At 36.2% G+C, this 15,653-nt stretch overlaps 2 protein-coding genes across 4 annotated transcripts; one reads left to right on the forward strand and one right to left on the reverse strand.

Annotated features, from left to right (window-relative positions):
• The first annotated feature begins 206 nt into the window (after positions 1-206).
• LOC113289564 lies at positions 207-3,647 on the forward strand. The gene is made up of 11 exons (XM_026538849.1): positions 207-719; positions 845-936; positions 1,031-1,227; positions 1,413-1,452; positions 1,573-1,654; positions 1,796-1,873; positions 1,970-2,095; positions 2,603-2,724; positions 2,851-2,890; positions 3,044-3,118; positions 3,250-3,647. Exons 1-11 carry the CDS (start codon positions 376-378, stop codon positions 3,446-3,448), a joined length of 1,395 nt encoding a protein of 464 aa, XP_026394634.1. The 5' UTR covers positions 207-375; the 3' UTR covers positions 3,449-3,647.
• Positions 3,648-4,009: 362 nt separating this feature from the next.
• On the reverse strand, positions 4,010-7,982 carry LOC113289562 (O-fucosyltransferase 16-like). Of its 3 annotated transcripts, none has more exons than XM_026538846.1 (10): positions 7,614-7,981; positions 7,464-7,511; positions 7,263-7,356; positions 6,922-6,998; positions 6,714-6,802; positions 6,421-6,604; positions 6,096-6,277; positions 5,531-5,633; positions 5,084-5,415; positions 4,010-4,987 (listed from the first exon to the last, which is right to left on the reverse strand). In XM_026538846.1, exons 1-10 carry the CDS (start codon positions 7,773-7,775, stop codon positions 4,531-4,533), a joined length of 1,728 nt encoding a protein of 575 aa, XP_026394631.1. In that variant the 5' UTR covers positions 7,776-7,981; the 3' UTR covers positions 4,010-4,530. The 3 variants fall into 3 exon arrangements, with proteins under 3 accessions (XP_026394631.1, XP_026394632.1, XP_026394633.1); XM_026538847.1 differs by having other exon boundaries at positions 4,531-4,987; positions 7,464-7,508; positions 7,614-7,982; XM_026538848.1 differs by lacking the exon at positions 7,464-7,511 and having other exon boundaries at positions 4,531-4,987.
• Positions 7,983-15,653: the final 7,671 nt, after the last annotated feature.

The raw sequence follows: 15,653 nt of genomic DNA on the forward strand, positions 1-15,653 counted from the left end.
AATGATTCGAAACAAATAAATATTTAATCTAGATATTCTAGGCAAATAAATCTTAACTAAAAAATTTGTTCACGTGTATAATATTAAATCGTTACCGTCCATCCAGCTCCCTCATTTTACTTAACTGGACCCACATCAGTGTGCTCAGTCCAAGTTGTTTCACACTCACTCATTTTAATCTCTTGTTCTTCTCTTCTTATAAATAAAAAACAACAGACTTACTTGATTTTTGTAACCGAAAACAAATCGAGATTGAAGAGAGAAGAGAGCTGAATCAAAGAAACCCTAATTAGGGGTTTATTTCTTGGTTCACTCTCTTTGATTTAATCACTCATTTTCTTTTCAATGGAGTTTTTGTAAAAAAAAAAAGTAAAAATGGCAGCAACAAATTCCAGTCATTTTACCACTACTTCTTCAGCATTTCTCAGAAGCAGAGTTGATAATGTCTCCTCCTCTTCTTCGTTAATTTGTGAATTGAGTTTTAGAAACAAAAGTAAATTATTGTGTAATATTAGTGGCAGAAATGTTGGTGATGGAGATAAAAATCTTCAACTCAAGATGAGTCGAATCTCTTGTTATTCTGACTCTGTATCACCCATTCGAAGAAAATCATCCAGTGTTATTGAAAGTGCTGAAGAATTGGGGTTTGAAAAATCTAAAAAAAATCATCGTCGGGTTAAAATCCAAGCTATTCCTACTGTGCCTTTCTCTTCATCTAGGTATACTTGTTTTTTCTTTCCTTTTTTAGGGTTTTAAAAGTAGGTTCCTTATTACTTATGTGCTGATTAATGTGTTTTTAGGGTTGATTAATAACATTGATTACTTGGTTGATTTTTGCTTGCAGACCTGGGGGTGGTACTGAACAAAAGAAGTTCTATCCTAGGTGTATACCAAATAACAATGCGCCGCATTCTCGTGATACTCCACCTAAAAGAGGTATAAAAAGAATGAATTAGTGGAATTTAATGTCAGTTTTTCTCATAATTTCATGCACAAAGCTTGCTAAATTTTGCTTATTTGACCCCAATAGACACTGGCATTGCAAATGAGAAGGATTGGGGCATCAGTTTAAATGATCATGTCAATGAAGCTGGTACTAATGAAGATGGTAGTACTTGGTTTCGTGAAAGTGGAGAAGATATTAATATAGATGATAATGGAAAGAGATGTCGGTGGACTAGGATGGGTGGCAAAAGTAGTGACGCTTCTTCGCAATGGAAAGAAGAGGTATAATTTAACAAGTTTTGAAGGTTCACTTTCTGTAATCTTATTGCGTATAGCTACAATATTAAAATGTTGGTTTTACATGGAGATGAGTTTGCTCCGATGTTGTGCCTTGGTTATGTTTTTGTGACTAATAACCATTATCCCAGGTATATACATTTAATTGGCTTTATTGATCTCTTTAACAGTGGTGGGAGAAGAGTGATTGGACCGGATATAAAGAACTAGGTGTGTTCCACACTTTTACATTCATTTACTTGTTTGATGTGCTGCATGTTTTATTAATGTCGTTAGAAAGTTTCCAATGTAAAGATGGTACTCAAATTCCTTTTATCTTGTTCTGCATAGGCGTCGAGAAGTCTGGGATGAATGCTGAAGGGGATTCATGGTGGGAAACATGGAAAGAGGTTCATCAACAAGATATATATAGGTGCAGCTTACATATTACTCGTCACTGGATTTGATGTCAGTTTTATGTTTGTCTAAACGTGTCGAGGAATTTTGTTAGTACTCTTTTAGCAGAACCTGTAGTCTCAAAAGAACTATCCATATAACTTGTTTCAACTTTCAGTAATTTGGCAAGGATAGAGCGAAGTGCAGAGAAACAAGCTAAGTCAGGCACCGAGGATGCGGTATGGTTTGAGAAATGGTGAGTAGACAATTCAGATTATACTTAAAGGTCACTTGTTTCATAGAACACTAATTTGAGTGAAGAAGTATACTGATGACAAGATCTTGCTTGTAGGTTCGAGAAATATGATGCTAAAGGTTCAACAGAAAAAGGGGCTCATAAGTATGGGAAATTGAATGAACAGTCATGGTGGGAAAGATGGGGAGAGCACTATGATGGAACTGGATCCGTCCTGAAATGGTTTGTCAAACCCTCTCTCCTACATTTTATGTTCACTGCAAAATAATGCCACTTCAAAAATTTCTGCGCGAATTTGTGTAGAACTTACACTAGGAATCTGATATGGGTCCTTGAAGCACGGCTTAAATACTTTTTCCAAGGACAATCATACCACAGAGCATCTATTAAGCTTTTGTGTAAAATTTGAGAAACAAAGAATACATCGAGTACTATAAATGTGCGACCCCTTGCAAGTCATTTTGGCAGGAAGACAGGTTGATAAGATAACACGGCTAGAATGATTAATGATAGTTGTGTATTCTAATGTAATTTTAGACGTCTTGTAACACAAAGACACTCTAACACGTGAATGCAGTGAATGTGCAACTACTATTAATCCCAAACTAATCATTTTTATGGCTAGCAAAGTACACCCGTTTTTATTATGCAATTAGTATTTAAACTGCTAATGAAGACTTCATAAGTTGGAATCCTTTGTTAATTTTCATTGTCTCCACATTTTCTCAGGACGGATAAATGGGCAGAGACCGAACTAGGAACCAAATGGGGAGACAAGTGGGAGGAGAGGTTTGTTTCTGGCATAGGTTCGCGTCAAGGAGAGACGTGGCATGTGTCGCCCTCTGGTGAACGTAAGTTTATCCTTTATCGAACTGCATCACTTTGTATCTTTACTTTCTAAATTTTAAGTTATTTATACAGAAACACGTCACATGTTCTTCTGAATGCCACTAAGATTTTTTTGATAATGCTTATAGGCTGGTCAAGGACGTGGGGAGAAGAGCACTTCGGAAACGGGTAAGCATTTCCGAAAATAAAAGAGGCCATTAGCATGATTCTTCTCTTTGTAATTTCAGCCCAATGACTAGAGACTGTTCTGAATCAGTTATTCGTTCATAACCTAGTAAAATCTAATTCCAGCTATTTGTGCCTATTTTATTTTATTTTCAGGAAAGTGCACAAATATGGTAAAAGCACAACGGCAGAAAGCTGGGATATTGTTGTTGATGAGGAGACCTATTACGAGTAAGTTCGTTCTCTGCTCAATATGAAATATCATATATCATAACCTAAAATTTGCGCACTCCATCCTGTAACAATTCAAAACTTCGCACTGCTAGGTCTAAACTAAAAAAATGTTTTTGTTTTTGTTGAAGAGGTCAACCTCATTATGGATGGGCAGATGTTGTTGGTGATTCAAGCCAGCTTCTAAGTATAAAACCTCTGGATAAACCACCTGGTTACTACCCCGGTCTTGGAATTCCTCCGTCACCTTCAGTTGATGAACCATTCTCAGATGACAAAACACCTCCAGTTGACGAACCGCCACCATCTCCAGGATTTGATTCAGAATGAAGAAAAATAGCTTCCCTTTTCTATTTTTTACATTTTAATATTTAACTTCCTGGAAGATGAAATATTTATTGCAGGTCAATTCTATAGTGGTAAACAAAAGACTCCTCCATGTAAACAAAACATCAAAGCAGTTAGTCTTTAATCTATTAATTCTTTCATTTTTGACAGTTGCTTATTCAACTGTTCTTTATTGACCAAAGTTCAGTCTATTATGTTGCTGCTACTTGATAGGGGTGCATTTGCTTTTTCTCTTTAGCAAAGAAAGAAAATGATGACAGTGTCAAGCAAGGCTGTTGAAGGCAGCAATCTAAAAAAGAACTGGAATGCAAGTGTTGAAATATTTTTGATGCACTGGTCTTGCTGGTTGTCGCCAAGTTGGTTCTCCTACCTGGTATATAAAATCTCAAGTACCATATTTGCCAGTTACCAATAGTACGTACTATACGATGGTTACACTCCACTAAGTTGAAACCTTAACTAGCAAAAATTGATCCTCATTAGATTGCAGCTAAAATCATTACTTGAAGATCGCTGAAACTAGAAAGATTCTCAGGAAACCACTATAATACAAATGCTGCAGCAGACAAATTGTAAATGCAAGCCAAAAAGAGTGGATCCACACATGGTTTGAAGATGAGTTGAAATACAAAACACAAAATCTAATTCTGGAATGCCATGTATTTTACTGGTAATCTAGTCTGGAATTTCCTTGAAAATAAAAGCTGGTATAACTTATGGCAAAAGTTAAAGGCCTATAAATTAACATAGCCACATAGGTCTGTTTGTTGTGAGCACTTGTTGGATGGTATCATGTAACTAACAGTTATGCAACAGTATTAACAGCTTCTATCCTGATTCTTGCCATTCGTACTTCTACTGAAACCTGAGAGTGGGAGTCTAACTCAGGGCTACATTGCTGAAGACACTTATATATACAACTGATGAATCTCAAATCTGCACGGGCACATCTGTTCTCTTTCGGAGGGCACCACATGTCAAGGTTAAAAAGTTGGCTCCGCACAAGAATGCACAATTGCTGGTTAGATTCGACCAGTAAAGGTAGTCTGAAGGAAGCTTTTTATTCAGTCTGATAGTAGCTCTTCCAACTCTGATTGTTCCTCATTTTTCTGTAACTCATCATAATCTGAATTAATTATATTGGCCACATCTTTCTCTAGAGGCTCATTCTGGTTATCCCAATAGTCTGTATCAGGCCACAATGGCTCACCATCATTATACTGATCGTCATTTGATTCACCGGTATCTTTGCTCTCATTTCCTTGATTTATCCTGCTCTGACTCTGATTACTTGTATCCTTGTTTAACTTGGCCTCAGAATTTTCACAGATGCAAGTTGAGGGGTTCTCATGAAATTCACCTCTGCCTGGCCTTACCTCACTCGGCTCCCCCATAAAGCCTCTTTGATAAGCATGAACCTTAGATGAAAATGTTTCCCAGCTCATCTGAGTACGGTTCAAAAACAAAGAATACAGTTTTCTACCATTTGGACGAATTGTACGCTTATGTCCAAAGTATCTCCTGCAATAAACAAGCATTGTGAAAAGTTAATTTCAAGTTTGTGCTGGTTTAGCAGATTAGAAATAATGAAAAGGAATGCAAAGAACATCACTATACCTTCGCCCAGCCAATATTCTGGCCATGTTACCATTGTTATTGGTCACAAACACGTTACTTTCATCACAAACAATGAAGTCGAGAGCAGCCATGCGTGAAGAGAATGATGAGAATGGTGCCAATTCTTCCTTCCTGGCTATAGTGTCTTTTGAATGAAAATTAGGGAAGAGACGTTTTAAGGGTGCCAATGTTTCTTCTCCTCCATAAACATCTCCAGATGCTACGTAGATGTGCACGTCGCTACCAAACCCAAGTGCTCGGAGCATAAGACCAACCTCCTCTGGAGTAAGTGGACATCTTCCATGCCTCCTTTCCTTGTCTGGGTTGTTTGACTATTATATATATATATAGTTTATTATAAAACACATCTGAAGCATCAGTCATTTGACTTAAAGAGCTGTAAATGCTTTCAAGTTTCAACCAACCACTCAAACTGTAGAGACTTACATGTAAAGTTTTCCATCTCTTGCGTATTGCACCTAGTTCTCTTATTTCCTTCTCTCCTCCACCATAATAGCAACCCGAAAAGGCTAGCATATCAGGTTCAAACCTGTCACGGGAAACATCTGACTGTATCATACAGCTTTTCTAGTATTCATTGTCGATCTACAAAGTTCTTAAAACAGATGCAGTTACCATATATGGGCCAAGTGAACAAATACTCTATGTTTCTAAACAGAAAAAGTAAGCAAGCATGCGGGATGGAAGGGAATATCTAATTGACAGACCATTTCCAGTAAAGTTTCCGATTTCCCAACGCATACAACCCTTTTATCAATCTAACGGGCATGACACTATTGACCAAAACGTGACTTTGTGGGAGGATAGAATATTTGTCATTTTAAGTTTTTAACTGCTGACCAAAGCCAATAGCTGGCACTTTTAGCAACTTACACAGTTCAATTTTACAGAACTTCGACTGTATGTTAAACACACGGAGACAAAAACAAAGATCTTCCACTGGTATCATATTGGTAGCCAAGATCGGAGTTAGCATAAAGCTGAACTGTACCTTAGGTGCAGGGCAATGAAGTGGGTGCTTTTATTCCTCATCCTTCGGACCAATTCTCCACCCATTTTGAGTATAGGATCGGTAAACTTTAAAGCATGGTAGTTAACTCTACATCTCAGCTTTTGTAAGTCTTTATCCAGCTTATTTGCAAGCCTGTAATCAAACTTGGTTAAGTGCACAGCCTGTACCACAAAAAGGAAGCCATTTCAACAAAGTCTTCTAGCAATCCATAAAAAATAATGAGAATATTCAATTTATTGGACATACATTTAAATCTGAATTACAAATGCTAGGTAGAATCCGAAAAAGAATAAATAGAACTCACGTGTTTTTTCAACAGAACAGGTAACACACGGTTTCTATAGCATTTTGCGGTGCACTTCCTTGGGACACGCATCCTACGTGGAATCATAATTTTCCCTCCCTTTTCAGGAAGTTGCTTTATAATTTTTACATCATTTGCGAGAAAGGAGATGAACCAATCAACATTGAATATCTCGCCAAAATTGCTGCAGAAGAAATAATAGAAAAGAAAATTAGTGCACTAGTATTTGACCCTTGGTGTAGAAAACTTAAAGCCAGAACAATCTTTAACCACAAAAATCGCCAGTAAAAAACCTGGAGTCTTTCCAAAAAGATTTTTCATCCAGCTTGGGAACAACAAGAGTAGCATTCAAAATGCGAGCCGCAACAACTGCATCTGTTATCTGCAAATGTAGTAAAGCAATAAGCTTACCATAGGAACCTAATTAATCAATTCAGGTAGTTAAGTAATTTAATCTGCTGAATGATATCAGCATAAACCAGCATCGAAGAATAATCTTACCCCGGTTCTTTGCTGATTTAACCCTCCGCTAGCTGAGATCACTAAATATCGATTTGCCATTGTATTATCTTCAGCAGCTGTTACTCAAAATTGCCATTCACGTTTAATAAGCACAACCATGACGGCGACAACAGCATTACATACAATCAAAACCCTTAAAACCAAAACAATATGAAATCGTCGAAAAATATAACCACCATCTATTTCGATAACACTTCATTGCAAGACTAATCTCTTCTACTTGTTGAAAATATGCACTAGATTCAAAACCATGATTCATATTGTTTATCTATATCTACTATGTGTGATTGATAAAGATATACGAAAAAATGGGTACTTACAAGTAAATTTTTTGCTAGCTTCACTACAACCATAGTATAACTTTGACAAGCGTGAACTCCATAGATCACCATGACGTGTAGTTCTTCCAGTAATCTAAACCCCAAAAATAAGAACCCAAACCCACAAATCTCAATATACAAACAACAAATTCAATCACAAAGAGATCAAGTAAAAAGACAGGAGAAAAAGCAAACCCTAACCGGAACATGAAAAACATTGTCATTGTTTTGGATCTCATTCTCATTCTCCTCATCATTAGATTGAAAAGCAAAAACCCCATCAATTAAAACATATGCAATAATCAAAAGGTGAAAAAATATTAGAAATGGGGTTTGGATTTGTTTACTTACAAGGTCATGTTTACGATTGGCATGACGATGACTTGTATTCTCCACAGGCGTAGAAACCAGAACAGAAATAAGAACTATTAATATGAGAATGGAAGCTGAGATTGCTACTATAAAACATCTTAAATGTTTTGAATTCGAATATCTCCTTCTTAGTAATGCCATTTTTTTCTCTCTAGTAGTTACTAGCTAATGAAGTAGGTTTTAAATAGTACAGAAGAATCTTCAATTTCTTCTTCTCCATTTATTTCTTTTTCTAGTTGTTTTAGACATCTCAATACTGAATGGGGATGAAGAAGAAATTAGTTATTCCATGTATATCAAATGCCAGCTAAAAATGAAACTGAAACTGTGTACGAATCCTTCCTCACAATAAGAACAACAATTTGTGCATTGCCTACCTTTTCCAATTTCGTTTCTCCCTAATCATCATCGTTGGATCATTCAACTTCTTTGACCTAGATTCTACTGGTCAATGTATCCAGCGGTCTATGCTAGTTAAGTTCACCTTTGTTCAAAATGTAATGGGCTGTCTAGGTCCACCAGGAACCACATGGATCGCATAAGAGACCGGTTCATGCATGAATTATAAGGGCCGTTACCAGTCTTACTAACGGGGATACCATTCGGTCGATCCAACGACCGGAACACTTTAGATCATTTTGTCTTATATGGAATGGTATCCCTTAGTAGGACTGGTATCAGCCCTTATAAATCATGAGTTTATGTGGGAACTATCAAATTTTCATTTGGTATGCCTGACACATTAGCGGTGCTATTATGGGAAAAGGGTTCAGCGGCAGAGATGGTATTGGGCGTTCTTACGGATAGTGCCAGCGATATAGTATCTACTGCTGGTGTTGAAGATTCTATCGTTCGGTCGAAACTCTGTCGTTAACAGCTATTTACTAACGGTTATTTCCTCCTTATTGCAGTCTTATTTATTTTAAAATCGATGGTTTATTCTGGCGAAAAAAATGCAAATTCATATGGATCGATTTAAATCATGACATGAAAAGCGTATTCGGAATTTGTAACAACTTGATGATGAGGCAGATGAAGATAAAGAACTAATCAACACTATGATGCCCGTACATTTGGCAACATATACCTAGATCTCCAGAGCCAAAACAAGTATTCACAAGAACATATGCGTATGGATGGAGGAATGAGTTCGATCAAAAGCTGATGCATGATTATTTAATTCGCGATTGTGTGTACTCTAATGAATATTTCTAACGTCGATTCCCCATGATACTTGGTGATAAATATTATACTAAGGAACTTTGTCAGGTAGAATCTTAATCCAATTATCAGTTTGATGCACATAATTAAAGTTCATAGTACTGAACAAAAGGTCAGTCCATCCCTAAGGATTCTTGGTTGCGGAATACTTGCGGATTCGATTGATTAATACCTTTGTACGAGAGAAACAACTTCACATGAGTATCTTTTATTTTTTTTCGAAACAATAATTAATCATTTTAGTATAACGTATTTACGAGAACCAGCTGAGGAAGATGTTAGAGAAATATTACACTAATATCAGGATATGGGATTCCCATGAATGCTAGGTAGTCTTGACTATTTGCATTGGATAGGGACGAGTTTCCCTACCTATTGGGGCGTCAATATAATGTTAATTACCCAAAACCAATTGTTATCCTTAAAGGTGCTCCTTCCTATGTTGGATATGGCAGAATTCTTTTTGGTCTTTGGGGTCGCAAAATGAAAAATGATTTGCATAAAGCGTCTCTATTTGAAGATATAAAGTATGAAATTTGTCCCAGAGTACATTTTACAATCAACGTCCATCAATACACTTATGGGTATTATGTTATGGATAAAATCTATCCAACATGGTCGACCTTAGCTCAAGCTCACTATCAGCCCCCTCCGGGCGAATTGGGTCTTTCATACTAGTATTTTAACAACAGACAAATGGATTTGAGAAAGGATGTGGAACGGGATTTTGGAATTTTGAAGCGGAAGTTCGTTATCTTTTGTGGGTTATATCTTGGTTTAAGTGCTCATAAATGCACAACACTATGATCACTTGCATATTATGCATAACATGGTAATTCAGGAAACCCGACATAATAAGAATTGGACTAACAATGATGATGAAAATTTGAGGCCTGAAATTCGACCATAAAGAAGGATGCCTTCAAGGAACTATACTCCAATTACTAGTTACATTTGGAACCTAAATTTGCATGGCAGGTTAAGAGAAAATTTGAAAGTAAATACTTGGGTCAAGTATGGAAGATCCGACGGGCGTGATTTTTAAGTTTAATTTAATTTTAAGTTTGTTAGTGTATTAAATATTAATTTTTATTAAAATACTCAATTGTCACTTAGTTTTTCTCAGGTGATCGAGAGACAAACATTCCACCACTAACAGCTAGTTTATCCCCAACGACTTTTAATGAGTAACCTATATATACCCACCATCCCAATTTCAAAATGACAACTTCCAGACCAACCTTCTACGAAAAAATTCTACTCTCACTTTAATCTCCAAAAATATGTTTCAGACGAACATTTATCTCTTTGCAGAAACTATGTAATATACTATCCGAAGAGGAGTGAAAAACAACGCCAAATTGGTTTAGTCAGTCAGAGTTATTGGGGAAAAGTTCATGAAAGCTTATGCAATGACGCTGGTAACCCTCATCGTGCAACATTGATCTGTTGATATTTTGCAATAAGAAAACAAGTTGAAGAATTTATAGCTTTACTTCAGTTATAAGTCGATATAGACTTAGGGTTGAAACTTAAGATGAAATTATTCTGCGGTCTCGAGACAAATGACGAAGATGGGAAAAAACAAGAATAAAAGAGTTTTGAAAACGAAACGCATTTCCATATCCTCAAGAAGTTTCTCATTACCCGTAGGCAATATTAATAAGATGTAATGTGGTTTTATAATTAAGTAAAACTTATTTGGTAGAATTAGGCAAAATTTAGAAAAAGTTATCATTTCAAATTTAGTTTAAGTAAAATTCGGTAAACATTTTATAATTTAATATATCAATTATCATTAATTAAAAGGTTTTATTTCATCATCATCATCATCATCACCAATAAGGTTTCTAGAAGTTGATTATTGTTCCACCTCTCTTCGTAGTTTATCAAAATCCAGTTGCCATACATATTTTTGTTGGTCGTTCATTATTTTAGTGTCCGCACTAAAAAATTTATGCTTGTCATAGTCGTAGGAAAATTTGTCTTTAGAAAGCCGACTTATTTTTCAATTCCTTATTTTGAAATTTCCAGTCAACCGTGTTTTATTTCACGATGAACTTATGATGATTATAAACTCCGCTATGCTAAAACCTTCACAGCTTGCTCCTTCTCGATCTAATTTTCTTGCTAGTCTTGCAAACATGATGTATAGATTAATAAAGACTGGATTCAAGCATGGCTTAGTAATGTTTATGCCCAGACTTACAAAGGTACGCATGGAAAGATGGTAACATCTGTTTTGGTGTTTTACGACTCTTGGCTTTTAGGTTCATCCTGACTAGAGTCTTGGAAACGTCAGGTATTTGAAATTATCAATCTCATCATTTATATACACTAGGGTCTTGGGAACTTTGTGATAATAATATGTAGTGGTTTAAATAAATATTCATATACTAGTGATCTTAGCTCTATTGGGTTAGTAAATACAAACGCTTGTACTAGCATTTTGAAGAATCATGGTTTTTATGTCGTGTGGGACCATCGTTATTTTTGTGACTGACGAAATTAAAAAAAGTCTAACAAGACGATGTTTATTTAAGATATGGATCATAATAGTTGATTCTGTCAGGTTATCCATGTTGTTATCGTTTTATTAGTTGCATCAGCAACTTTATTCTTTTATGGAAAAAAACTCCACATAATCAGAATACATAGTGACAAATTACATATAAAGAGAACTTTTATTTCCAATGTTTCACCGCACTTAATTGAGAATGATTACTTATATCATCAAATGATAAATTTTATTTGCATATGTTGCAGGACATGATGTTGAATTATCTATTCATACAAATGGAGCTTCTTTTTAACATGTGCGAAGAACGCCAAGTTGCAAACTATCTCCTCTCTTTTCTTTTATTAATACTTGTAAAGGAGACTCGCGGAGTTGGAAATGCAGTTCTTTCTTTTGGCAATAGTATATATTTAGAAATATACCAATTTGTTATGTTAAGCTCTCTTTGTGGCAACACTATAAAAGTCTGTGTCTGCCAATCGTTTGTGTTTATATTACGACACCTTAATTTTACATACGTATATGTTAGAGATGGAATTGTTGAACTCATTATTATTGATGTTTTTCATATATATGTTTCAGTATGGATTTTTAGAATTTATGAAGATATTTCATGAGAAATGATAAATACCCGAACCTTATTATTACCGGTTGTATTTATCAGGTCCAGTTTTAAGTCCACGGGACTGAGAACTGGACCCTGAACCGACTCCAATAACCGATTTTGGTTCTAGGTAGTATATTACCCGGACCCGATGAGACTTGTTGGCGACCCTAGCTAAATGGTATATGTGCCAGTTAGCCAATTTTGTTTGCCGATTTGTTATACTCATAGTCGGTATAACAGTGACAAATTTTCTCTTTTGTTATACCTGTAAGAATCGTCCTAAGAAAAGCTTCTTTATCAGGGGTGTCAAGGGGTTTAGTCCCACTACAAAAACCAAATGGATCTGTCTTTTAATATTTTTAGTTTCATGTCTAAAATATATGGATTTAGAACCGGTTCTTTAGAAAACGTTTGAATTTCTTACTAAAAATCATCATCGATTTTTTTTTCTTTTCATAATCCAATAAATTTATAATTATTTTTTTACTAACTTGTGGGCCAAGCATGATATGCTATCAAAAACCATATAACGACATCCATTTTCAAAAAACTATGAAACATATATAAACCCGAGGTAACACAGCGATTTACCAAGTTAAAAGTTAAGATAAGAAAATTCATATATGCTGGAAAGGTATCGGTGTTAGGAAAGGAAAAACCATTACTTATATTTCATTCGGCCAACCACTGCCAAATATAAGGGTATTACAATATCACCACCTTAAATTGGATCCGTCTTCAGCTCCAGAATATATTCAATCCTAGACCTCTGACGTTCCCTGCCTCTCATCAGTCAGTGCTTGACGTATCATGTCCAGCGTGCGCTTTCACCCTCGATAGGTGACCCGTTGTTGGATCTGATATCATTTCTAATGACCCATCCCTCCACTGATACTGTCCCCACTTATCCACTGCGATAATCCAGAACTGTAGGGTTTTCAACAGGCATTGTGCGGTCATCCAGCAGAAACTTCCCGGAAGGTCACCCATCTTTGGATTACTCCTGTCCGAGCATGCTTAACTGCAGAGTTTACTGCCAAATCTGGAGCCAATTGTGTTGAAAAGGCCTCGGTATTATGAAAGGACAAACCCATTACTTATATTCCATTCATCCAACCACTACCGAATATTGGGGTATCACAACACTACCACCTAAAATTACAGTCGTCCTCGGCTCCAGAATATATTTAATCCAATATCTCCAACGTTCCCTGCCCCCGCTGAGACTAGATACTGACATATCCCGTCCAGCGTACTGTCTTACCCTCAACAGGTGACCCGTGTCGGTCTATGATACCATTTGAAATGACCCATCCCTCCACCAGTATTTTCCCACTTAGCCACTTTGGTCATCCGGCGGTGTGGGGTTTCAATAGGCACCATTGCGTTCATCTAGTAGCAGCCTCCCAGGAGGCCAGCTATCCCTAAATTACTCCGTTCGAGAACGCTTAACTGTAGAGTTTTCTACCAACTCTGAAGCTAATTGTGCTGAAAAGGCCTCGGTGTTAGGAAAGGACAAAGCATTACTTGTATTTCATTTGGCCAACCACTGCTGAGTATTATGGGTAGTAACCCTTCTTCCCACATTTTTGGTAGGAAATCGAGATATCATGGGTCCGAGCAGTGGATTCTACTTGGAAATCTCTGTATGATCATTCGGTCAGGAAATTCCTACCATCTGAGGATTCTCTAGATGTACACTTCTTTCATATTCCCTGGAAAAGCTTTAGTGTCTAGAACAAGATGATCATGTAAGCATTCTTTTTTCCTTATTTCTTCTTCGTTTATACTTGTTGTTTATTTTTTAATGTCTTTTTCGTTCTTGACAACCTCGTCCAGAGGATGTTGTTATGCATTTTGCTTGTAATATATACTCTGTTCTTTCTTAATTGATGAAACCTCTTGAAGCGGGCCAAAATAATGTGTTGATGTAAAAGGGACTTGCTAAGTATTGATGTGCATGCCTATGCGAAGTATTGTGCAGATGCCCCATCTTACGAGTTTGAACGCGTCAAGGCTATTCGTAAGCTAGATGATGATGAGGATGTTTATATCCTGGATTTCGATGAGTATACCATGGTCAGTCTTTGGTGGGTTAAGATGGTCAAGTTGTACAGTGTTTATCGTTCTTTTCTTTGTGGTCTTCCTCGTTTATTCGCGTAACTTTGCTTTCATGGATTTTATTTTTTGTTCAATCTTATTTAGAATTCCATGTAACATAATTAATATGTAGTTTTAATTGATGTCATTAAAAATTACTTTATTCACCTTGCCTTTGTGTTTGATTGTTCTTTTCGCTTCCCTTGGTATGTCCGCTTTCTTTAGTTCTGCATGATTATTATCCAGGATACGTCACTTTAGATCTTACAGAGGTCAGTCACATCTTAAACGTCTCTTACTATCCCGAATAATTGTTTATCCTTCTACGTCTTTCTTCAGATTGATAAAATCCTTGTAAGACATTCGTATAAATCGAGAATAGGGGTACTATACTGCCACATAATGTGTTAAAGATTCTCTTTTTACCACATAATGTTTTTATACTGCCTTCGTTGGTAGGGGTATTCCCTCACATATATGTTTCGCCATTCAGAGACAGGCAAAATCCTTCGCCAATTTTTTTTCAGGATGTAGACTTCATGTTGTGTTCCCCATATTGCCGGACGAAGAGCATTCACAATGGTAAAATGGGCATTTCATACCCAAGTTTTCTATTTTGGTGTTGGGTTGATTGGCTTGTTCTCTTGATTGTGTACTTAAAATTTCCACTTTCACCACTTTCAATTTGTGTTAGGTTTTCAAGATTTACTATTAGCACTGCCCGACTCCTTTCGAAGGTTAAATATGGTTTTCTTTCGTAGTTTATCTAATGAATATGTGGGTATAACCATGAGTCACGATATTCAATCGTGGTAGGAGCATATTAGAAACAAATCATATCTGGAAACAGCATTTCATCGCGGAGAAAAGAATGTTAAAATAAATAAATTATCTCTGGACGCGGTACGGAGGAAACACATTAAGAAAATATATTATCTAGGGACGCGCGAAGTGCTGAGGAAGCATGTTAAAAAATGGATCATCTCCAGACATAGAACTTCGTCGCGGAAAAAATATGTTATGAAAAATAGATCATTTCCGGACGTGGAACTTCGTGCGGAGGAAACAAGGTAAGAAAATAAATTATCTCCGGACACAACACTTCTTCGTGTAGGAACATGTTTAAATCAAATAAACATATGCTATTGTATTATTATTTATTTATTTTTATCGTAATGAGAACAAATCTTTAGGTTTCATGGATAATTATGCTTATTATTTTTCTGTGGTGGAGTTTTATTTTTTTCCCGCCTCTATTGATGTTACATTTTGTACACTTTATTTCCCTCTTTTAATTTTTTTGTTCTGTCGTCTTATTTGTGATTGTCTCGATCCATGTCTTTATGATTGTATCTTGTTCTGCAACAAAGTTCAAAGTCTATAAAATAAGCATTGAGTTTGATATTGAATAGCTTCTTTATGACCGACTATTTCTTTGTTGTCCAATCTTGACTGCTATCGCTACATATATGTGTTTGCTTCTCCACTGTCGTAATATCTTCTAGTTATTCTCTGTCTTTGTCTGAAACCTTTCATCGTCTCCACTGGTTTCATCTTTGCGTTCTTCCACTCT

The sequence above is a fragment of the Papaver somniferum genome, chromosome 6, assembly GCF_003573695.1.
Source record: "Papaver somniferum cultivar HN1 chromosome 6, ASM357369v1, whole genome shotgun sequence".
NCBI classification, from domain to species: Eukaryota; Viridiplantae; Streptophyta; class Magnoliopsida; order Ranunculales; family Papaveraceae; genus Papaver; species Papaver somniferum.

Bases quoted from the DNA above. Each gene is read 5' to 3' on its own strand.
- LOC113289562 (XM_026538846.1), bottom strand. From the start codon at position 7,775: ATGGCATTACTAAGAAGGAGATATTCGAATTCAAAACATTTAAGATGT. The intron at 6,999-7,262 runs GTAAGTACCCAT...TTTGAGTAACAG, and splicing joins AGCTAGCAAAAAATTTACTT to CTGCTGAAGATAATACAATG. The intron at 6,278-6,420 runs GTGAGTTCTATT...TTTGTGGTACAG, and splicing joins CTGTTCTGTTGAAAAAACAC to GCTGTGCACTTAACCAAGTT.
- LOC113289564 (XM_026538849.1), top strand. From the start codon at position 376: ATGGCAGCAACAAATTCCAGTCATTTTACCACTACTTCTTCAGCATTT. The intron at 1,228-1,412 runs GTATAATTTAAC...TCTCTTTAACAG, and splicing joins CTTCGCAATGGAAAGAAGAG to TGGTGGGAGAAGAGTGATTG. The intron at 2,096-2,602 runs GTTTGTCAAACC...ACATTTTCTCAG, and splicing joins ACTGGATCCGTCCTGAAATG to GACGGATAAATGGGCAGAGA.